This window comes from Pipistrellus kuhlii, unplaced genomic scaffold (assembly GCF_014108245.1).
Source record: "Pipistrellus kuhlii isolate mPipKuh1 unplaced genomic scaffold, mPipKuh1.p scaffold_m20_p_5, whole genome shotgun sequence".
NCBI classification, from domain to species: domain Eukaryota; kingdom Metazoa; phylum Chordata; class Mammalia; order Chiroptera; family Vespertilionidae; genus Pipistrellus; species Pipistrellus kuhlii.
The window spans coordinates 43,858,323-43,882,314 of record NW_023425551.1 but is presented as its reverse complement, the minus strand read 5'-3'; the positions used below and the strand labels follow the sequence as shown (position 1 = coordinate 43,882,314).

Here is a 23,992-nt window from a genome sequence, read left to right as displayed (position 1 = left end):
AACTTTGTAAAGATATAAAAATGATGCATTTTATTAAATATGTAAGATTTTACTGTGACTAATGGTATATTATAATGATATATATGATTATTAAATAGAATATTGCCACATAGCTCTCTATGAATATATTTAGTTTTCTAATACACTGGGATTTTTCTTTGGTATTCTTTACTCCTGAGAAGATGGTTGTATATATGTTATGGGTTCTTCTAGGCCTCCATTACTAAAGTTACTAAAGTATCAAGAGTGAATCTGTGCTCAAATCTCTTATCAATAGATTACTCTGAAACTAACTCAATCTCTCTCTCTCTCTCTCTCTCTCTCTCTCTCTCTCTCTCTCTCTCTCTCTCTCTCTCTCTCTCGTTGGGGCCAGAAATCTGTTCCAGAGAATTTCATTTCTCTCTTCTCCTTTGTAGTCAAACTTTCAAAACAATATATAAACTTTGTCTCCATTTTCTATTCCCACTAACTCTTGAACCTAGTATATGCTGACTTCTGTTTCCATTTATCCATTTGGTTAGCACAAACTGCCACTAAATACATCAAATAGTTTTGATTTCTCATTTTATCTTATACTCACATGCTGTTTGGCATAGTTGATCCTCCGTTCCTGAAATAGTTCTCTCCCCTTGGCTTCCATAATTCTTAGTTTTCTTCCTAAGTTGAGATTTACACTTCTGTACTTGGCTAAGTTGGAATTCCTCAAAGCTCAAATCTGTGTCTTTCAGTATTTTCTTATGAAGTAATCTTACTAATACTATGTCCGTTCCATTTATATGTAAATTACTACTTCATATCTGTATAAAATTTTTAAAATTACCTCATCCAAAACTGAATTTATGATAGAACCTCTTTCATTGAGCTGAATGGATTTCCTGTCATTTATTCAGCTGGTGTAAGTTAGAGATCTAGGTGTAGAATGACCATTTAATTTATTGCCCAAACCAGGGCACTTTTGCAAAAACTCTGTCTCCAAATAAGATCACATTTTGAGGTACTGGGAATTAGAATTTCAACAAATGAATTTTGAGGGGATACAGTGAACTCAAACAAGATCTATATTAGATCTACTTATTGCCTTAGGTTGTGGGTCTCCTATGCCCTCCTTTGTTATATAAAAATCTCCCCCTATCTCTACACATAGTATTAACTGGGGGTAGATTTGTGGAAAATCAGGGAAGTTTTGGGAGGAAGTTCAGGAAAATCAATTTACTATAAACTAAAATTAGTTATTTACATATTTGTTAAGAAAACTGCTAATTTTCTGAAACACTGATATAAAACCTTAAGACTTAGGATTTTTAAAAAGATGCACAAAACAATAAACACCATTTTCTTAGAAAAGAATTACAACTCTATTCTTTTTCTTTATGCAGTATGTGCTACTTTAAGATGGCTATTGATGCTTTGGTTTACTGTGGATTATATGTAAAACAGATCATCTCTGTTGTCCCACAAAGTTTCATCTTCCTTCTGTTTCAGTTGGCCTACAGTGAGCGCGGGTAAAAAATAATGTCACTGTTCTAAAAGAAGTGAATTTGCTGTTAGTTTGGAGTTATGTGCCTGTGGTGAAGAAAGTCTAAAAGACATTGGCAAGTGCTAGGATAGAACTGAGACATTCTCTAGAGCTTGTTTGAAAAAGGAAATGAAAGCGAGTTCCATGATTTGAAAACTGGCCCATTTAGTTGGAAATTGATAAATTCTTATTACTCATGCCTTTATACAAAGTAAAATTAGTGTTTCTAGTGTTTAAAAGTCTAGCCCCTGACTTTTAAAGTGTATTAAGTATGATTAAAATTTGGATCATTAAAAAGCAATAATTTTTGTTTTTTTGTTGTTGTTAATTTCTATTTCTTAATAGATTGTCTGAGTTTCCACATTTTCGAAATAATCATAAAATTGCAAGGACGTCAGATACAGTTAAAACAAAAGACTTTACATCCAGACCTCCCCATTTGGATGATTGTGCAAAGACTGATCACAAGGTGAAATGTGAGGTTTCTAAAGATGGACATCATAGCACTTCACTCCCAAACACTGAAAAGGAAGTAAAATTGCATTTGGAAAAAAAAAGCACTTTGCATTTACCTTCGTCTGTTGAAAAACACTGCACCAATGGCATTTGGTCACGTTCCCATTATCAGGTTGGTGAGAGTAGCTCAAGTGAGGATAGTAGAAGAGGAAAGAAAGATAGTGGGTATAGCCATTATGGTAGAGGAACTGACAGAATACGAAAAGACTTACACACTAGCGGTGGTGATGGTGAACCAAGGAACTTAGAGGCCAGTCCAAGGCTACAAGGACGTTCTGAGAAATATGGTAAAGGTGAATCAAAGGCTGAAAGCAAAAATTCAAAGTTTAAAAGTAACACAGATTTGGATTATAAAAATGAACGCTCTGGCTGTTTCTGGCAGAAAGAGACCTTTAGAGAGAGGTCACATACTCGAGTAGAATCTCAAAGTGATAGAAAATTAGAGAGGCAGAGTGAAAGATCACAAAATACAAATAAAAAAGAACTTAAATCACAAGACAAAGAAGAAAGAAAAGATCAAAAACCCAAATCAGTAGTAAAAGACAAAGATTACTGGCGAAGGTCCGAACGAGTATCATCTCTTCCTCATTCTAAGAATGAAATAAAATCTCATAATTCAAGTAAATACCATCCAGAAGAGAGAAGAGACAGGGAAGATGGTAAAAGAGACCGAGGTGTAAGTAATCATAGTTTTCAAGAAGGAAGATGTTCATCCTCCTTTTCAACCAGTAGAACTCACAAACACATTGACTCCAAGGAAGTTGATGCTGTGCACCAAAGGGGAAATACACTTTTAGGAGCAGAAAGACATAGAACTGAAGATAAGAGGAAAAGAGAACAAGAAAGCAAAGAAGAAAACAGGTATATGAGAAGTGAAAAAAGGACATCTACAGTACCTTTGCAGAAGATTAACAAAGAAACTAAGCAAACCACTACTGATTTAAAGAAACAGAATGAACTGAAAAATGATAAAGGTGAAGTCTCTAGCAATGATGTTTCTGAACACACAGATAGTAAAGACCTTGCAATTAAAGCTGAGAAGGGTCCAAATGAAACAAAAAACAAAGACTTAAAATTGAGTTTTATGGAAAAGTTGAACTTAACTCTTTCTCCTGCTAAAAAGCAACCTATTCCTCAGAATAATCAGCATAAAATAACCGATAATTCCAAATCCAGTGTCATATGTGATTTGGAGACTTTGGTACAGGATAAATCAGTGATATGTGTTCCCTCTGTGAGTGAACATATCACAGAGGAAACTAAATCAAAGTTATTGGAACCAGAGGATGCTCTTCCAACAGCATCAGCTGAACCCAGGACCAGTATTCCAGAAAGGAAAATGGAAGAAGAAAATAGTTTGTCAATTAAATCTATTGAGAATACTATGCAGTGTGACTTGCCCATTTGTGGTACAGAGACTTCTTCAGAACCTGTGGAAATGGAACAAGCAGAATCTTTGTTTCCTTCAGCAGCAGAAATGGAACAAACCATTAATGGTGCAAGGCCAACAGTACCTGTGGCACTGGACATATTACAAACAAATGTTTCTCAAAACTTTGGCATGGAATTGGATACTAAAAGAAATGACAGTTTAAATTTGTGTAGTGTTTCTGAAGATATGGAAATGAAGGAGGCTTTTTCAACAAAAGCTGCCAACTCCAATGAAAGCATTTTGAAGCCTTCACTTGAAAAAGCTGACATTTTGCCAGTACTTTCAGAAGTTGATAATCCAAAGTTTGAGTCTTCTCTTGTAGAAACATCACTGGTTGAGAATAAGTCTTGTCATCTGGAGCCTTGTTTACCTAAAGAGACTCTAAAATCTTCACTTCTGCATACTGAGTTAATGGATCACAAATTGGAAATTGGTGAAACAAACTCAATATATAATGATGAGAACTCAGTCCTGAGCATTGACTTTAATCAGCTAAGACCTATTCCAGAAATCATTAGTCCTCTGAGTAGTCCAGTGAGACCTGTAGCAAAAGTACTTAGATTGGAAAGTCCATCTCAAGTTCCATTATATAACAATCATAAAGGTAATAGTTTATATTTTCTTTTATAACTTAACCTTTTTTTGCGATTGTAAAATGCATAAACAAGATGAAGTGGTGTAGTGCTTTTTCTTTTTAAATAACACATTCACACTTACATTAACTAGAAATTGAGCCTTTTGTCTTAATTTAGGTAATTTTAAAATATATATACTTTTATTGATTTCAGAGAAGAAGGGAGAGGGAGAGAGAAATAGAAACATCAATGATGAGAGAGAATCATCAATTGGCTGCCTCCTGCATGCTCCTTACTGGAGATCAAGCCCTCCTGGTTCATAGGTCGATGCTCAACCACTGACCCACACTGGCTGGACAGTAATTCTTATTTCTACAAAAAAAAGGGAGTGGAAGAACAGATTATTTCAGATATTCTTTGCTTGCTTTCAGATCTATATTTTATTTTTATTTTCTAGGGAGAGTAAAAGTAAAAGAGAGGGAAAGACAGAAAAACATTGAAGTCAGGGAAACACATTGATTGGTTGCCTTCTACATGAGCCTCGACAAGGGCCCGGGTTGGGAAGGAGCTTGCAACCAAGGTATGTGCCTTTGACTGGAATCGAACCCGGTACCCTTTGGTCCTTAGGCCAGCACTCTCTCCACTGAGCCAAACTGGTTAGTGCCAGATCTGTTTTTATTGTTCAAAAGCATCATCAGATGTCATAGAGTAGGAAATGCTGCTAACCTGAAGTAAATATACCTGAACAGTAGATGGATGGTTATCCTAAAACACAAACGCTACATTATCACTGTTGTCAGACACCTGAATACCTTCTGAGAACAGTAAAGACCGATGACATGAATAAGTGTTAGGCATTAACATTTTTCAAAAAGCTATTAAAATAATGAAATGCTTCAGTATTTAATTTTGGGGGGGTTAATATTTAGTATAGAAATGTCAAATGACTATGATTTCAAAGGTCATGTGATTATAATATACTTTTATTTTCCACAGATGTGTTTCCACCAAATTCAGCTCATTCCACCTCCAAGAGTCAGTCTGATCTCAACAAGGAAAATCAAAAGCCTGTTTGCAAGTCTGACAAACTTACAGAGGCAGACTCTCATAAGAATTCATCTGTAGTTGAATTAGAAGAAGGAGAAATTATAAGCGACAGTGAAAACTCTAAACCACAAAATAGTTTTGAAGAAATTGCCAAACCTAGAGCTTCTACAGAAGTGCAAAACAGAAAAAGTAGTCTGGGAAATAAGAAAAGTACTGTGCATTTGGATAAAGACAAAAGGAAAACATCTATAAAAGTTCAGCAGAACAAAAGGAATTGGAATAAGAGACAGAGTGAGTCTAGCAGGTCTTCAAAAACAGAGAAAAAAGATAAGACAATGAGTACCTCAGTTCTGGAAAAAATAGTTCCAATTATTGCTGTACCTTCTTCTGTACCAGAGGTTATGCACATGTTACGAATGATAAGAAAACATGTAAGGAAAAACTACATGAAATTCAAGGTAAAATTTCCATTAAAACAATTTCATAGAATTATTGAGTCAGCAATTTTGAGTTTTACATCACTCATTAAACACCTTGACTTATCCAAAATCTCTAAGTCAGTGACTACTTTAAAGAAGAATCTCTGTGATGTTATAGAAGCCAAACTTAAGCAAGTTAAAAAGAATGGCATAGTGGATCGTTTATTTGAACAACAACTACCAGATATGAAAAAGAAAGCATGGAAATTTGTAGATGAACAACTTGATTATTTATTTGCAAAGCTTAAGAAGATCTTAATAAAGTTTTGTGGTTTCACGAACTTTGGCAGTGACAGTGATGAAGGGAAATTGGACAAAAGTAAAGAGAAACCACAATCTTCAAATTGTCAGAAGGGGAATGTGGTCATCTCCAGCAAAGAAATGCCAAAAGAGAAATCCTCAAAATCAGAAGATTCTGTTTATTACAGGTATTCACTAGGATGTAAAAAATCTGAGGACAAACATCAAGGCCAAAATAACTCTGAAATGAACACAGTAAAGAATGACATTAAGAAAAGCTATACCACTTGCTTTGATAATATTAAATGCCCTCCATCTGAAGAGCACTCCTTGGAACTGAACTGTCCCAGTACCCCAAAGCCAGGAAAAATGGAAGTCGCCGCCATAGAGGATACACAGACGTCCCAGCATGCATCCTTGAAGCCAGAACGCTGTTTTGAGATTCTTACTGAACAGCAAGCATCTAGCCTCACTTTTAATTTAGTGAGTGATGCACAGATGGGTGAGATTTTTAAAAGTTTGTTGCAAGGTTCTGATCTTTTGGACAACAGTGTTAATTGTAATGAAAAAAGTGAGTGGGAGTTAAAGACTCCAGAGAAACAGCTGCTGGAGAGTCTTAAGTGTGAATCTATACCAGCTTGTACAACTGAAGAGTTAGTTTCAGGGGTGGTTTCTCCATGTCCTAAAATGATCAGTGATGATAATTGGTCCTTATTGTCATCTGAGAAAGGTCCATCTCTGTCTTCAGGACTCTCGTTGCCAGTTCATCCTGATGTTTTGGATGAAAGTTGTATGTTTGAAGTGTCCACTAACATAGCTTTAAGTAAAGAGAATGTTTGCAGTTCAGAAAAGAGCAAGCCCTGCATTTCTTCCATCCTGCTTGAAGATCTAGCAGTATCTTTAACAGTACCATCACCTCTGAAGTCCGATGGCCATCTCAGTTTTCTAAAGCCTGAAGTTTCGTCTAATTCGACCCCCGAAGAGGTGATCAGTGCCCATTTCAGTGAAGATGCCTTGCTCGAGGAAGAGGACGCGTCGGAGCAAGATATTCACTTAGCTCTGGAGTCTGACAATTCCAGCAGCAAATCGAGCTGTTCTTCGTCGTGGACAAGCCGGTCCGTTGCTCCAGGCTTTCAGTACCACCCTAATCTACCCATGCATGCTGTCATAATGGAAAAGTCCAATGATCATTTCATTGTGAAAATACGGCACGCAGCACCATCTGCTCCCTCCAGTCTTAATCAAAATACGGTGGCTGGTGAGTCACTGACGTCTTTGCCTGGAGCGGGAAAGGAAACTAATGAGGCAGCAGAGAAGGAATGTATTTCATGTGAGAACACAGTTTTTAAACCTGTGGAAGAACTGAAACAGTCCAATGAAAATGTTGACGGCAGTAAATCCGCTCATGAAGAACAGGGCTGTATGATACAAACACAGGTTCCTGATATATATGAATTCCTTAAAGATGCTTCTGGTAAAGTGGGTCATAGTAATGAAGTGGCTGATCAGTGCTTCAAGTTGCATCAAGTATGGGAACCAAAAGTGCCTGAAAGCATTGAAGGGTTGCCTCCCATGGAAGAAATTCCACATTCTGTTGAGGGTCAGCTTCCAAACACATATGTAGACCTCACAAAAGATCCAGTGACTGAGACTAAAAACTTGGGGGAGTTGATAGAAGTAGAAGTTTTAAACATTAATCAGTTGGGATGTTCTGGTAGCAATTTGGATAAAAATACTCAGATATTAGACAGTGTGCAGCCTGAGATTGTAGATGCTTTTATTGATTTGACACAAGATGTTTCAAGTGAGAGTAAAAGTGAAGATCACCATCCAGCTTTAGCTGTTGGACCCTTGGGGTGTGAGGTGTTTTGTGTGGATGAAGACTGTGAGGAAGAAAAGGTGCAAGTAGCAAAAGAGCCTTTGGAATGCATGGTTGTGGAAAGCTGTATTGATTTGACCTCAGACTCTCCCAGTTCATGTGAAATAAAAAAGGAGGATTTAAAATCCGAACCGGTATCAAATTCTGATAGTTTAGACTTGCCGGCGACTTCAGATAATGCTCACAAAAAGAGGAAAAAACTTTCTAGTCTAAATCATTCTTGTCAGAAAAAACCGAGAACGGAAACAGACTTAATCAGTAAGGAAAAGACCAAGAAAATTACCCAAAATTCGGGTGAGAATGGAGACGCTCATCAAAGGAAAGCCAGTAAGAAGAAGGCCCCTGCATTGACGGTGACGAAAGATCCCTCATCGTTAAAGCCGAGCCCCAGAAGTAAGGACCTGTCACCAGCGTCTGGCACTTCTGCAAACCTTTCTGCAAAGAATATTATTAAAAAGAAAGGAGAAATTGTAGTTTCATGGACAAGGTAAGGATCTTACGAGACATTTTACTTTTATTCTTTTAATCCTTGCTCAGGGGCCATGCTAATCTCTGTATTGTTCCAGTTTTAGTATATGTGCTGCCAAAGTGAGCACTTAGGAGACATTAAATCAGCAGGAAACTTTGGGAGGCCAGAAATCTATTCTGTCTTGTCATAGTTACATCCTCTCCTAAAATAAGGGAAGCGATGACTTCAAAAGTAGTCAACGTTAATAGGGAATATATTCTAGGGTATCATCTATAGCAGGAGCTCTTAACCAGGGATGTGCATTAGCACCATGAATAGAACTTTTCATTGTGTTTTAACCTAACTGTTAATTTTTAAAAAATGATTCTTTGTAAAGAACTGGTATTACATTTTAGAAAGGAAGAATGACAAGTGGGGTGGTGAAATAGGGCAAAAAGTGTGAGCATTTATAATTTGAGCATTTCCCTAAATTACGAGTTTCAAAAAAGTTCATAAACAGGTTGTACTTTTGACTTTTACGTGAGCTGTTTGAGAAATGCCGATTTCAGGACCCCATTTCAGACATGAGGTTAGCCACAGATGTAAACCATTGCACTGGAGCAGGGGTGGGAATGTCCAGCCCATCGACCGTATAAGGCCTGGCCCTGCCTGGAGAGAGTTAATTAAGTGTGTGACCAAAAATAGCAGGCTGAATTTTAAATGGATAATTTTGTATGGCTCATGATGTTGTAAATACCAAATAGCCCTAGGCAGAAAAAGGTTCCCCACCCCTGCACTAGAGGTTCATGTTCTGCAGGCTTATCTAGAGTGCATAATGAGGGAAGCTGAATTTTGTTGAAATTGGTCATTATTTTTATTTAATACCATAATCATCTATGCCTTAATTTCTGGTAACTTGGAGATGACACAGTAAAATCTTAGAGATCTTAATAATACACATTGGTTCTGACCATGTACAAAAAGCAGAGGCCTAGGAATTGGAAGATTTTGATTCTATTTTACTTTTTTTTTTAAATATATTTAATTGATTTTTTACAGAGAGAAAGGGAGAGAGATAGAGAGCTAGAAATGTCAATGAGAGAGAAACATCGACCAGCTGCCTTCTGCACACCCCTCACTGCGGATGTGCCCGCAACCAACGTACATGCCCCAGACTGGAATCGAACCCGGGACCCCTCAGTCTGCAGACCGATGCTCTACCACTGAGCCAAACCGGTTTCGGCTGCTTCTATTTTACTTTTGTTCTTTTGCTTATTGAGTCTGTCATCATGTTTGACCCTAATCTTTAAGGTACTATATACATTAAAGGTAGAATTAAAAAAAAACAAAAAAACCTATACTTTTGTCATTGGAATAATAAATGAGTATGTTTTAGAAAATTTTGGAAATACATATGTGCTTACAGATTAAAATCATCATCTTATTTCTCAGAGATGATTGTCAATGTTTTGATATACACACTTTTTTTCCTATGGGTTTTAATAAAAATGTCACCTCCTGTTGATGGACATTAGACAGTGGAATTTTTGGTACCTTTCTGCTTTAATCTATAAAAGCTAAATAACATTTTCTCCCTGTAGAAATGATGACCGGGAAATTTTATTGGAGTGTCAGAAAAGCGGGCCATCAATAGAAACATTTTCTTACGTAGCTGCCAAGTTGAATAAAAATTCATCTCAGGTAACTTCCCAATTTTTACATCTTTATAGTTTCACAGATGTACTACTTAAATAGATTTCATTTTAACATGTTTAAAATAGGTAGATACTTATTTGCCAACTTTTTTAAAAGTATGGCTTTTTATGTTGGACTGTTAAACACTTGGTGATTGTAGAAGAACAATTCTAATTTATTTTTCTGTTGTCTTACATTTACTTATTTGATCTTGAACAATTTTGTAATGTTTACTGTTTAGGGAAGTTTAACATTGATTCTTGATTTGGGGTGGTGAACACACAGTATGATGCACAGATTATGTATAATAGAATTGTACACCTGAAGCCTATATAATTTTATTATCATCACCCAACAATTGGGAAAAAAAAGATTAATATTGAAAGTTAGACTAGCAATCACCTATAGTATGAAGATATTTTATTTTTCCAGATATTATTTCATCTCTTTATTATTGACAGTAACTTTCTTAAGATGTTTTGTGGAAATAATCATTAAAAAAAGATCTCATAGAGCCAAGGATGGGAGAAGCAGCACTCCCAGCTTCCTCTCTTCTCCTGTCTGTACCTCGCTCTCACAGCCTGCCCACCATGCCCCCCTGCCATGTGCTCGTCCCCCAGAGCAACTTTCACTATGTCCACCGCAGCAACTTCCCACCTGAACAAAGGCATCAAGCAGATGTGCAAGTCCCAGCCTCCGGGTGAAAAAGTCCAAGCTCTGTATGTCTGGATTGACTGTCCTGGAGAAGGACTGTGATGCAAGACCCTGATCTGGACAGTGAGCCCAAGAGTATACAGAAGAGTTGCCTGAGTGGAATTTTGATGGCTCTAGTATTATGCAATCTGAAGGCTCCAACAGTGACATGTATCTTGTTCCTGCTGCCATGTTTTAGGACCCTTTCTGCAAGGACCCCAAAAAGCTGGTGTTCTGTGAAGTCTTCAGGTACAACCACAAACCTGCAGAGACCAATTTAAGATACACCTACAAACGGATAATGCACATGGTGAGCAATCAGCATCCATGGTTTGCAATGGAGCAGGAATATACTCATGGGCACAGATGGGCACCTTTTGGTTGGCCCTCCAGTGGCTTCCTTGGACCCCAATGTCCATACTCCTGCGGCATGCTTGTATGCTAGCATCAAGCCGAGGTCATGTCCGCCCAGTGGGAATTCCAAATAGGACCCTGTGAAGGAATTGACATGGGAGATATCTCTGGGTGGCCTGTTTGCACCGAGTGTGTGAAGTCTCTGAAGTGATAGCAACTTTTGATCCCACGCCATTCTTAGAAACTGGGATGATTCAGGATGCAACAACTTCAGCACCAAGGCTATGTGAGAGGAGAACGGACTGAAGTACACTGAGGAGTCCATTGAGACTCCAGAACCACATCCGAGTCTATGATCCCAAGGGGGGCCAGGACAATGCCTGGCGCCCCACAGAAACCTCCAACATCAATCAACCACTCTCCGCTGGAGTGACCAACTGTAGCGCTAGCATCCGCATTCGCTGGGTTGTGGGCCAGGAGAAAAAGGGGTACTTTGGAGACGGGCGCTCCTCGGCCAACTGTGACCCCTTCGCAGTGACAGAAGTCCTCATCCGCACATGTCTTCTCAACGAAACTGGCAGCGAGCCCTTCCAGTACAAGAACTAAGTGGACTAGACTTGCAGCCATCCAGCTCCTCCTAATTACTTCTTCATCCAGATCCCACTCTTGCCCCTCAATTGTCATAACAAATGTAACTCAAAGGGCAGAAAATCAAGGTCTTTTTTTATTTCTTGTGCCCAGTTAATATCTCTTGCTTTCTTTGGCCAGGCTAGTCTCTTCACACACACACCCTTTCCCCCCTATCACTAATGCTTTCTACTATGTTAGTGGAGAAGGGAAGGGCACATAACCACTGCTTCACTTAATCAGGTGTTTGTCCAACAGGCGTAGCTATCTGGACAGTGAGCACAGTATTTGTGAAGGGTTGGGAAGGACCTTTTTCTTCTGTGAGGTAGCTGAAGCGGGTAGGAGTGCTGGGCTTGCTCTTCGATTAGGTTAGATACTCCCTTTGGTTGGGAAGTTCCATAAAAGGTTTTAAGAAGCTTTCTAAAGAAAGTGAGAACCAGGAAAGGTGGGAGGCAGCAGGCAGGAAGCCCTTTTACCTGCCAACTGTGGCCTCTTTGCAGTGACCTGCTTTCCTGGTCTGGGGCTGAGTGCCCTCGCTGGAAGGCAAGCTCAGCATAAAGGGACGGGATGGGTAGCCCGACCTCTGAAGAAAAAGTTCTCATTGCTTGGTTCTCGGTTTATATCACAAATCAGAGTAGTATTTTTATATTTAAATACAAAAACAAAATTATATATATTGGTGTACACAGATATGTGTGCTTTTTTTTTTTTAATATATTTTATTGATTTTTTTACAGAGAGGAAGGGAGAGAGATAGTTAGAAATGTCAATGAGAGAGAAACATCGACCAGCTGCCTCTTGCACACCCCCTACTGGGGATGTGCCCGCAACCAACGTACATGCCCTTGACCGGAATCGAACCCGGGACCTTTCAGTCCGCAGACCGACGCTCTACTGCTGAGCCAAACCGGTTTTGGCTATGTCTGCTTTTTTTAAAGGGGAAAAATCATCTGGTCACTGGGAGCCAAATTTGAGGCGAGAATTCTGGTTAGAAATAAGGCTCTCATTTTGAGGGCAGGGGGAGATTGACGGTGCTTGAAAAGTTGGCTGTTGGGACTGTTAAACCCTCACTACCATTTAAGGGTTTCTCTGTGCCCTGCCTACCCTTCTGGACACGTGTTGGCTAACAGGAACAAACAGCAGCAGACACCTGAGCTGCATGGCTTTGGTTTGTAAAGACACATGCATGCACATGAGTTGGCTGGTCAACTTGTGCATATATGTTATTGACAAGAGGGTATTGGGTTATTTTCTGGGGGACTAGCATGTCACTAAAGCAGGCCTTTTGATATATTTAAAAGTTTAAAAAAAAAAAAAAAAAAGAAAAAAATCTCATTGTAATACTTAAAATTAATACTCATTTTTTACTTTTCAGGTCTCAGAAAGATTCCAGCAACTACTGAAGCTCTTTGAAAAGTCAAAAAGCAGGTAGTTAATGGTTGTACTACAGAAGATTAGTAAAATAAATGTTTGATATTGGAACTCTGCAGTTAATGGCCCATAGTCATCAAAGGTGTGAGTAGTGGTGAGAGGCATCCAGTTGGGGTCCTGCTTCAGGCACAGGTTGGAGGAGGATTGCTTGTCAGGCTTCTGAGATCACCAAACCCACAGGATGTGCTCAGAGTTGCAATTCAGATCGGCACGGCATTCCTCCCTAACCTTCCAACTGCTGATGGGTCTAAGGAGGGAATCCATTTGATGATTAATAAATTTTTTTAATATTTTAAAATAGGAAACATATGCTTGGAATCCGTTATCATCTGAATAGATGACATGATTTACCAAGTAAAATTATTAATAATGTTCACAGGCATGTTTCCTCAGTTTGTTTTTTTTACCCTCCTCAGTTACCTGCCCCCCTCGGTTTTTTTAAAAGCCATTTTTATAGAGGTTTAGTAAGGCAACAGTGTTTTTCAGCAGGATTTTCCTGTAAGACCTCCACCAGTTGCTTAAATATTTGGACTTTACATAAGAAAAATTGTAAAGATATTTAAGGTATTATTTTTCGGTTGATTTGTAGTCATGATTATTTAAATGCAAAACATCCAATTTTAGGTTAAATTAAGTTCAGATTAAATTAAATCAGAATAGCCAAAACCAGTTTAGCTCAGTGAATAGAGCATCAGCCTGCGGACTGAAAGGTCCCAGGTTTGATTCCGGTCAAGGACATGTACCTTGGTTGCGGGCACATCCCCAGTAGGGGTTGTGCAGGAGGCAGCTCATCGATGTTTCTAGCTCTCTATCTCTTTCCCTTCCTCTCTGTAAAAAAATCAATAAAGTATATATTTTTAAAAATTAAATCAGAATAGAAACCATATTTGGCCATAGACCTCAATGTGAAGGGTTCTCAATATATTTGAATTATAAATCTTTTTCTAGACTGTTGTAAATTACTGCTTTAGAAACTGATAATTTCAGTATCCTCTCAAAGCAACTAGTTTGCTATTAAGATCTTCAGAAGATGTTTAGTAGTTTATTGTGAAGTTAAAATTCTATTTATATAATTCAGAATGTGAGATTTAATACTGGGGAATTTGAAGAAAGAGCTTGTTCTAAAGACCTTTAAAATAGTTTAAGGCAACAATGACCTGGTTATTTTCAAATTTACTATACTTCTTCACCGCCATTAAGAAATTAAATTGAGTTTTTTGTTTCACTTGAATATTTTCTTAAAATATGCCTTCTGTTCTCGAGAAAATAATGTACATACATGGAAGAATTAACTTGTATCTGGAAATCATGCTTATTATTTGAAATTTTCAAATTCCATTATAAATCTTTTATTGGATTTGATACTTGAGATTTTATTTGCTTGCATGATAGCATGTGTTGCTCCATTGCTAGCTTGTCTCTTAACTGATTTTTTCCCTCCAAGTAGTATAATCTTATTAAATTATTTTCAAATCAGAGTATAATGATAAGGTTTCCAAACTGATTCTGTAAAAAGCTAGTTTTAAACATCAGTATTATCTAAGTAGAACTCAGTTAAAAGAACAACACTAATGAAATGGTCATATTATAAAAATAGAACAATAACTTTAGCTTTTTCTTACAGATAAGTTGCTGAATTCCTTGGAGTCGCAGTTGATGCTGCATACTACATAGAAGCTTGGAATTCCTCATGTTTTAAATGGGGATGTAGAGGGCAGTTTAAGACATGGGTTACTAAATTATCTACATTTGTTATTAATTGCTGACTCTTTACTCTCAAGTCAGCTTGTTCCAGTCATCAGTCTGATTTGCTTATCTCTTACTAGTCAAGAAACTTATTTTTAAACAGGTTAGAATTTGTTAAAATAAAAGCAACAACAATATAATATTGAAACCTTAGTTTTGATATTTCAAAGAAATGAGTTTCTTTTCTAGATTTTTAAAAATAGTTTTGTAGCATTTTTAAATTAGCCATTAATTAGTTTGTTTTCATATATTTTTATTTGCTTTTCTAATGGCCTCATTTTGGTAAATTGTAAAGTAATTTAAATAGTGTATCTGTAAATATGTATACTTAAAATTATGTAAAATACTTTGTGTGCGTGTATCTGTGTTTGTGTGTATATACACATAAATGGCTTTGCCTAGCCAAGGAATTTTTTATATGTATAATTTTTTGTATAAAGTTTGCTTTCAATACCAGTAATGTATAAATAAAACTGTGTAAAGTTCTGTTATATTTTGATTAGATGTTGTTTTTTTAAACGTGTTTAGATAATTAAAAGGTAAAACTCACAGTGGACATGGGAGGCTATTGTGAAGTTGTTCTTGGTGATGATACAGATGGCTGAATGTCTGTGCATAAATTCATTGGAGAAAAACAGTTGCCTTTGCCTGCTTTCTCACAGCAGGTACAGCAGAGAGAAGCAGACCTCTGGGCAGGTATCCTCAGCTAACATCAGGCAGTACAGAATTGGCCTAGAGGGCTGGCCCTCAGTTCTTCCCCAGTGCCTACTGATCACTCAGAAGAGCCCATACCACCAGGTTAAATGAATTCACAAGCCAAAGTAAAGTGATAATTAAGAGATGCTACTGTTTCAAAGAAAACAAATAAGACCCCAGAAATTAAAAATAAACCCAATAAACAAAGAAAAGATTTTGGTAATGTAATACAAAAATAAGAAATAATCAGGTATGGCCGAAACCGGTTTGGCTCAATGGATAATGCGTCAGCTTGGGGACTGAAGGGTCCCGGGTTCAATTCCGATCAAGGGCATGTACCTTGGTTTCGGGCATATCCCCAGTAGGGGGTATGCAAGAGGCAGCTGATTGATGACTCTTTCTCATCGATGTTTCTAGCTCACTATCTCCCTTCCTCTCTGTACAAAATCAATAAAATAAAAAAATAAAAAAGAAATAATCAAGTATGAATATATGAAAACATAATTAAATAAAGAACATAACAAAATGGAGTAGAAATATAATAGAATGGATACAGCTGAAGAATGAATTAGTTTGAAAATCAGATTGAGAAACTTTTAGAAGTTAAAAAAAAAAAAGGTACACAAAACCAAATAAGGTAGTAAATACAAATGCAGATTTCAGTGAGGTGAAAGATAGATGTGCCAGTATTAGAGTAACAAAAGAAGACCAGAAGAGGAAAAAAGATTGAAGGACCAGAGAGCCAAATAAGATAGAGAAGGAAGTATCTGCATCTAGACACATATTGAAATGAAGAGTTTCACCCTGGCTGGTGTGGCTCAGTTAATGGAGCAACATTCCATACACCAAAAGGTGACAGGTTTGATTTCTTGGCCAGGGCACATAACCAGGTTGTAGGGTTTAATCCCTGGCTGGAGTGTATGTGGGCTGCAACTGATTGATGTTTCTCACATTTGTGTTTCCTGCTTTCTCGAATCAAAAAATACTCTTACATTTTTTCAATTTTTAAAAAACATCCAATTTGAACAAGTCTCATTTGTTGTAAACACTATTCCTACCCCACTGCTCTTTAATGCCACCTTGCCAACAAATTGGGTGACCATAAATGTGTAGGTTCCTTTCTGGAATCTGTATTGTTGATTCCCGTTTGTGTAATCATGCACCCATGTTATCACTCTTAATTACTGTAGCTTTCTATGTCTTGCTGTGCAGGAGACAAGTCTCTGGCAGTGGTTCTCGTCCTTTAGTGTGCTCATTTGGAGACTGGGGTGAGATAGTCGACAGCCCCTTCTTTTTCCCAGCAGCAGTGCAGTGCCAGGATTATTTACCTCATCAGGACATTTCAGATTATTACTGAGAGGTTAAGGGAGAGTCTCCTTCTCTTTGCTCCTGTCACTTTCAGTAGATTCTCTACTGAAAAAGAAATAAATTTTCCTGAGCTCTCTGTCTGTTGCAGCCTAACAGAAAATTACTAGAACACAGCCTACATAGAGACACAGCCCACATCTCAGTGTTCTAAAATTGCTTCATTTCTTTTTGAGATATTTCTTCTTTCAGCACAGCATGATTCGCAAGAACACTTTGGGCTTGACTGTCATTCCATTATTACGTGTTCACATTTGACAATGCTAGTAGTCTCACCCTGAGCAGTTATTGATGAAATCAGGTGTCACCCATCGATTTGTGACATCAATTCCCAGAGCAATTAATCGTCTGAAAGAAATGCACTCAAATCACTGTAATTATTTATAAATGAAAAAGGAAAATTCTCGTTCGTTTTTTAATTTTCAAATATGTTACTCTAGGAATGGCTCCGACATAATATCAATTAGAAAAAAATATTACAAGAGAATTGCAAAGCATGAAACAACATTTTGACTTTGGGAGAGGACTAGGTTAGACTTCATTGATCAAAATTACTGTGCTCTTTCTGGATTGAGCCCCACAGCCAGCTAATCAGAGCCTTTATATTGGCAACCAGCCGCAGTTCCCTAATTAGCCAGACATGGTTCAACTTGAAGGCTCTTTAATCAGTAGTTATTATTTTGTCCACCTTATAAAGTAAGTGGTCAATATGTAGATGTTCTTGTTTATGAGAAATATAGGAAATTCCTGTGGGGATAGAAAGATGGCATCTGAAATACAATTTAGGAAAGAAACACCAGCTTTTTACAAAGGAGAGCTAACAACATTTGTTAGTGAAAGAAAAGCCAACAAGATTTTGGTAAATAATGAAGGAATGAATTGTGGAAAGAAAAATTGTTTCATTTATTTGTTTTAATCCAATAACACTTTCCTGCTTTTCCTCCATATATTTCACATTTGGAAGTCTTCCACATCTTAGAGGATTTTAATCTACCAAGTATTTTAGCCTTATTGAAACTTGAAAAAATTACATTTTTTGTGTGTGAACCAAATAACCTACTCATGTCAGCTTTGTCTCCATTTTTTTCCAGATCTCAAGCTTGTTAGAGAAGCAATTTATATTCATTTTTCCTCTAAGTTAGCAAAGCTTCCATGAAAACATGTAATCATATGTCATTGCTTATTATTTCTGTGTCTTCTTAATCTTTACTGCTATTCTGTGCCAGTTTCTGAGGGTTTATTTGGCTAATTTCTGTTTTCTTTACTTGTACTTTTAGTCTTGAATGGGTGCTATGGATAATACATAATGAGGACCTTTGTTTTTCTGCTGATGATTATTTCTGTGAGAGGAACTGAGTTTTAAAGTGAAAAGACAATTCAGCCCACTGCTATTATTGATACCTTCTGTGTGCAAAGACCAAAATGCTACAACCATCACACAGCTCATGTTAGGTACAGTGCCACAGTAAGAGTTATTTAATATTGTATAGGATGTATGGTAAATGGGGCATCTTAGACTGTAGAAAAATAAGTAAAATGGTAGAATAGATGGCATTGTACAAGCATGAGGGCCAATGCATATGTCAGAATGACAGTCAACTTTGGGAGAGAACAGAATAGGAAGGATATTGGATCAGATTGTGGAGAGTTTTTAGTGTTTTTTCAAAATTGGATATTCCCTGGAACCATCCTATTTCCTCAAGCATGGTCCATAAATATTAGGGCTGGGAAACAATTCAGAATTTTACTGGCATGCAAAAACAACCTGCTGTTTTAATGAGCCTGAGTCTTTACATATTGCATTCAGGGGTGCTATTAACCTCCATGTTCTCTATATTTCAGGCATTAGTCTCTTACCATGAGGGACTGGAACTTATTGGGTGACATTCTAGAGCAGTGGTCAGCAAACTCATTATCAACAGAGCCAAATATCAACAGTACAACAATTGAAATTTCTTTTGAGAGCCAAATTTTTTTAACTTAAACTTCTTATAATGCCAATTCTTCAAAATAGACTCGCCCAGGCCTTGGTATTTTGTGAAAGAGCCACACTCAAGGGGCCAAAGAGCCACATGTGGCTTGTGAGCCTCAGTTTGCCGACGATGGTTCTAGAGGAAGTTCACTCCCACTCAACTGTCTTGGGGGAAATCTGGCTGACCATCCTCTTCATTTTCTGAATGCTGCTAGTTGGTGAGGCTGCTGAAGATGTCTGGAATGATGAACAGTCAGCCTTTGCCTGCAACACCCAGCAGCCAGGTTACAACAATATCTGTTATGATGATGTGTTCTCTATCTCTTTGACCAGATTTTGGGTTTTACAGATCATCTTCGTGTCTTCTCCCTCTCTGGTGTATATGGGTCATGTCCTTTATGGACTCAGAGCCTTTGAAAAAGAGAGGCAGAGGAAAAAGTCACACCTTAGAACCGACATGCAGAATCCAGTGCTGGAATTGGAGGAGCAACAAAGGATAGATAGGAAACTGAGGAGGTTACAAAGCAGAAGAGGATCCATAAAGTCCCTCTGAAAAGATGTCTACTGCGTACTTGTCTTACACATCTTGATCAGACCTGTACTGGAATAGGGTTTATGGTAGGCCAGTATATTCTCTGTGGGTTTCAAATGCACTCCCTCTACAAATCCATACCCCAGTGCAGTGGATTGCTTTGTATCCAGGCCCACAGAGAAGACCATTTTCATGCTCTTTATGCTCAGCATTGCAGCCATTTTTTTGCTCCTTAATGTACTAGAAATATTTCACCTGGGAATCAGGAAAATCAGGAGGGCATTTTATGGGAAGTCAGGCAATGAGGGCATTGACGATGAAAGGGCCCCTCCTTTACATTTAAGAAAATACTCAGTGCCCCAACAGTACATGATTTGCTCCCCCTTGTCTGAAAGAATCTCTCTACTTCAAGCCAATAACCAGCAACAAGTCATCCAAGTCAGTGTGCCGAAGTCTAAAACCTGTGACAAATCCCACAACCCAAGCCACTTGAGGTAGTTCCTTGCTGTAGTAAAAAGGACTGGGCAGAGAAGGGTCAGCACAGCGGACAGCTCTATGTCCACAGCTCATGTCCCTGGGATGACTGTGCTGGAATTCAGCACCCGGGACAGCAACCAGACCATTCTTTGGCATACAGACTACCATGTTCCCAGTACTGGGTAGGCACAATGATGCCTTCTAGACATTGTCCATCCTATGCAATAGGAACCTGGGAGCAGTCCCAGGACTGGCAACGCTCAGGGGAGCCTCTCAGATTTGCACAGTCACTGCAGAGACAGCGATGGCAGTGTGAGACAGAGTGGAGTCTGGACAGACAGATCTCGCTCAGGCAGTCGCAAGGGCAGCTTTCTGTCCAGGCTGCTATCTGAAAACGGACAGCTGCACAGTGACTCAGGCAGCTTCAGTTCTCGGACTAGCTTGTGCTTTCTGCATCAGGAAAACAGCCCATTGCTCTGCCTTCAGCCACTGGGCACAGAACATCAATGGTAAGCAAAGACAGACTGACTGATCAAGGAACTACTTTGGCCCCTTCATAGCCTTCCATTTCTTTCTTCATGGTGTGCATATATCTGTGCTGAGAGAGAGGGAGAGGAGGAAGGGGAGGTTCATTTATAGAAAGTTAAACTCATTCATTCAATAAATTCAACTCACGAAATAACCTTAATTGAAAACTTTATATCCATGTGACTTTTAGGTGCCGGGTATGTAAATCAATAAAATACTATCTCTGCCATAAAAGGGAAAGTTAGGAAAACATGTAAATGTGATCATGTGTAAGGTGCATCTTACGGGGAGTGGTCACTTCTTTATGGATGGGTCAGAAGAGGCTCCATTATTTTTACCTTTCAATTGCAGTTGACATTGAAGATTGTATTAGTTCCAGGTGTACAGTGCAGTCGTAAGATAGGCATTTGTGTAACTTACAAAGTGGTTATCCCCAATAAGTCTAGTACCTACCTGGCATTGTGCAAAGTTATAACAATATTATTGCTTATATTCCTCAGGTTGTACTTCACATTCACGACTATTTTTTAACTGCTATTTGTACTTCTCAATCTCTTCGCCTTTTCACCCAGCCTCCATCCCCCTTCCACTTGGCTACCCTGTCTGTTTTCTGGATCTATACGTTTGTTTCTGTTTTGTTTGTACACTTATTTTGTTTTTTAGATTCCACGTATAAGTGAAATACGCTATTTGTTGTCCTCTGACTTATTTCACTTATAATTCCTCTAGGTTCATCCATGCTTGTCACAAGTGGTAAGAGTTCACTCTGTATTGTGACAGAGTAATATTCTACTGTACATATGTACCGCATCTTATAACGCTTCATAGTTGAAGTGACTTTTGAACTGCATTGTCAAAGATGTGAGTTTTCCAGGCCAAAGAGAACTGGGGTCCATGAATGAGGCCATTCCAGCACAGACAAAAGGGGAGGTGTGACAGCAGGGCTCTCTGGGGAGTCATGTTTGGTGGTGCACAGGGTGGAAGGAGGGCCGTGAGAGAGGGAAGGCTGGAGAAGGGAGCATGGAGGCAATGGAGAACTCAAAAAGGAGGTGCAGCAGAGTCACATTAGAAAGCTCTTCCTGCCACATTGTGGAAAATGGAACAGAGGAGGGGTTGTTGTAACCTTGAGTTGCCCTTGTCCCACTCCACTGTTTTCACAGCTCTGGCATTTAAAAGTCATATACAAATATTTGGGGATATATCTCACAAAGACCAAAATCAATATCATATCGATTTTAATTCTGTTCTCTGAAAAGCCACTGTGGAATAAACATTCCTGACCATTGTAAGACATAATAGATATTTATTGTAGATTCTTTTCAATTCTGGAAATAAAAAAGAATGACATTTGCTTTACCCACTGCTCCAAACTGCTTTTGTTCATTAAACAACTCTTTCAGGTTTAGAGGTGGAACTTCCCTCTTAAGCTCAGTTGGTTAAACTCACACACTTGGTTTTTCCTTCCTCCCTTCCTTTCTTTCTCTTTCTCTTTCTCTCTCTCTCTCTCTCTCTTTCTTTTAATAGTGACCGAATCCCTCTAACCCAGTTTCATATCTCCTATGAATTTAGACTTGTGTTTGTTTGTTTTTACTGCACCAAAGCCATACCTCAACTATGAATCATCCTATCTAGATTTTTCCTAAAATGCTTTTCTCAAACTGAGACTCATTTCTTGCCAGTGACCAGTCATCTACCTAGGAGACTGTGTTCAGTATCAATGCATGGGTGCTCAGGACCTTATGCCAAACCACAGTAGGGTTCTCAACTCTGGCTACAAGTTACTAGTACAATCATCTGAGAGCTTTACTTATTTTAGTGCCCAGGACTCACCTGATTCTAATTAAACCAGAATCTCGGGGATTAAACCAGAAACTCTAATTAAACCAGAAACTCCTTGCCCTGCCCCTCCTTGTATCTATCTATCTATATCTATCTATCTATCTATCTATCTATCTATATGATTTTTTTCATTTTTTAAATTATTTTTATTTTATTTTATTTTTTTTTACAGAGAGGAAGGGAGATAGAGAGTTAGAAACATCCATCAGTTGTCTCCTGCACACTCCCTACTGGGGATGTGCTCGCAATCAAGGTACATGCCCTTGACTGGAATTGAACCTGGGACCGTTGAGTCTGCAGGCTGATGCTCTATCCACTAAGCTAAACAAATTAGGGCCCTCCTTGTATCTTGTTGTTGATTTCTTTTCTCTGTTTACTTTCATTTAGCTTTTGGTTTGAGATAATTGCAGGTTCACGTCATAGTAAAAAAAACAAAACACCTCCCACAGCTCCCCCCCCAGTGGTGACATAGGCAATAGCACCAAACCAAAATGAGTTTAATGTCTTTCATCTGCTCTCATAGGCACTAGGGGTTTTGAAAATTCAGAGTTGAGGAATCACTTTGGCATGATCACATGATCACAGACTTCTAATCAGATCAACCAGGTAACCGGTAAGGGTGTGAACTAGAGGGAGAGACGACTTCTCTGGGAGCAGAGATTTCCTCAGGCCACCAGCTCTGTTGCTGTAACAGGGATCCGAGGCAGAGAAAACCAGTTTACAATGCATAATGATATGTCTTTATTTCATCAACAGAAATGGTGTCTAGACAAAATTTAGTTAACACTAGCAATTCAACTGAGTGAAAAAATTTTTTTTGCACAATAGTGTATTTACAACGAGTAAATGAAGTTTTAATTCATTAGTTCATAGCAATGCTTCCCCCCCCCCGAAAAAAAAGGTAAAAATTCTTAGTTACAGAGAATAAGCATCAACAGCCATTTTCATCTTTACAAGAAAAACCACAAGAAAAACCACAATCACTTAGGAAATAAAAGACAAGCCTAAGAACTAGTATAATAAACCGATGCACTGAATTAAGTTACATTAATCGCATAGAATCTGTGTAAAAAGTATGTAGAAAAACACCTGATGTAACCTGTTACAGTCGTTGACCAGTTATGAGAGGTACAGAGGGTTATACAGGTAGATATGTGTGAAAACTGTCCGTATTGTTCGACCTGGGGAGGAGGAGAAGCGGGGCTGCGGCCCCTTGCATACACTGAGAAGACCCTGTTTTGAATATGGCCTCTGGAGTTTGTAAGGCATATATGAGAGGTGCACTTGCATCCGACTGGTTCTGGAACAAACTCTCACAGGCCCTCTTGGCCTCTCAAGCAAAGGCGGGCGCTTGCCCAGAATGGCTCAGGGGGTCTAACCAGCACCCAGAGCTCCCAAGTGCATCTGGAACCTTCCTGGTTCCTCGCTAGACGTTGCAGGTCTTCTACATCCCAGCGTGCATGGGCACCTGGCATTCACACATGCAAAGTGCACTGTGAAGACTCAGGCGGAGGTCAGCCACACCAGACATGTTTCGGTAGAAGTCTTAGCATCAGTCTGTAGGAAAACCCCTCTTTGTCCAAGTCCCTTTCCCCTTTCCTGATACACATACAGTCGGACCACCCCACGGGAGCATTTGGCACTGAATGCCAGTCTACCTGAAATGAGCGAATGGTCTGAGTGCACTTCTGCTTCAAAGGAGGGCCGCGGCTTCCTCTGAGGTCAATAACCTGGAATGAACGTGCGAGTCGGAGCTGTCTGTCCGTTGCTTGGTACTGAAATGCACACACCACACCACGCTGTGAAATCATCTCCATATCACAATGAAAACACACTGATAGTCATCTGATATAAATATTACCTCCCAGGGTGGAGTGTAGGAAAAAATACTATACATTTAACTTT

The 23,992-nt window shown here is 38.7% G+C and overlaps 2 protein-coding genes, 1 non-coding gene and 1 pseudogene across 7 annotated transcripts in view; 3 read left to right on the top strand and 1 right to left on the bottom strand.

The window, feature by feature from the left end:
• The window catches only part of CASP8AP2 (caspase 8 associated protein 2), a 29,562-nt gene extending 14,062 nt beyond the window's left edge, over window positions 1–15,500 (top strand). For 3 of the 5 annotated variants that reach the window (XM_045572689.1, XM_045572688.1, XM_045572686.1), the window contains exons 7-11: window positions 1,862–4,068; window positions 5,036–8,171; window positions 9,734–9,833; window positions 12,877–12,929; window positions 15,341–15,500. In XM_045572689.1, coding sequence (XP_045428645.1) covers window positions 1,862–4,068; window positions 5,036–8,171; window positions 9,734–9,833; window positions 12,877–12,929; window positions 15,341–15,485 — 5,641 coding nt within the window. In that variant the 3' untranslated portion in view covers window positions 15,486–15,500. Of the gene's footprint in view, window positions 1–1,861; window positions 4,069–5,035; window positions 8,172–9,733; window positions 9,834–12,876; window positions 12,934–14,556; window positions 15,170–15,340 lie in introns of those variants that run through there. The other 2 variants (XM_036414116.2, XM_045572687.1) reach the window with 2 other exon arrangements.
• LOC118706197 lies at window positions 8,177–8,280 on the bottom strand. The gene has a single exon (XR_004983933.1). It is a non-coding gene; the product is annotated as a U6 spliceosomal RNA (small nuclear RNA).
• On the top strand, window positions 10,411–11,603 carry LOC118705385 (annotated as a pseudogene).
• Window positions 15,501–18,851: 3,351 nt separating the features above from the next.
• Window positions 18,852–20,420, top strand: GJA10 (gap junction protein alpha 10). The gene is given in 5 exon segments (XM_036414134.2): window positions 18,852–19,232; window positions 19,235–19,376; window positions 19,378–19,706; window positions 19,709–19,988; window positions 19,990–20,420. Coding segments are annotated over 5 exon segments (1,311 nt in total). The 5' UTR covers window positions 18,852–18,916; the 3' UTR covers window positions 20,234–20,420.
• The last annotated feature ends 3,572 nt before the right edge of the window (window positions 20,421–23,992 follow it).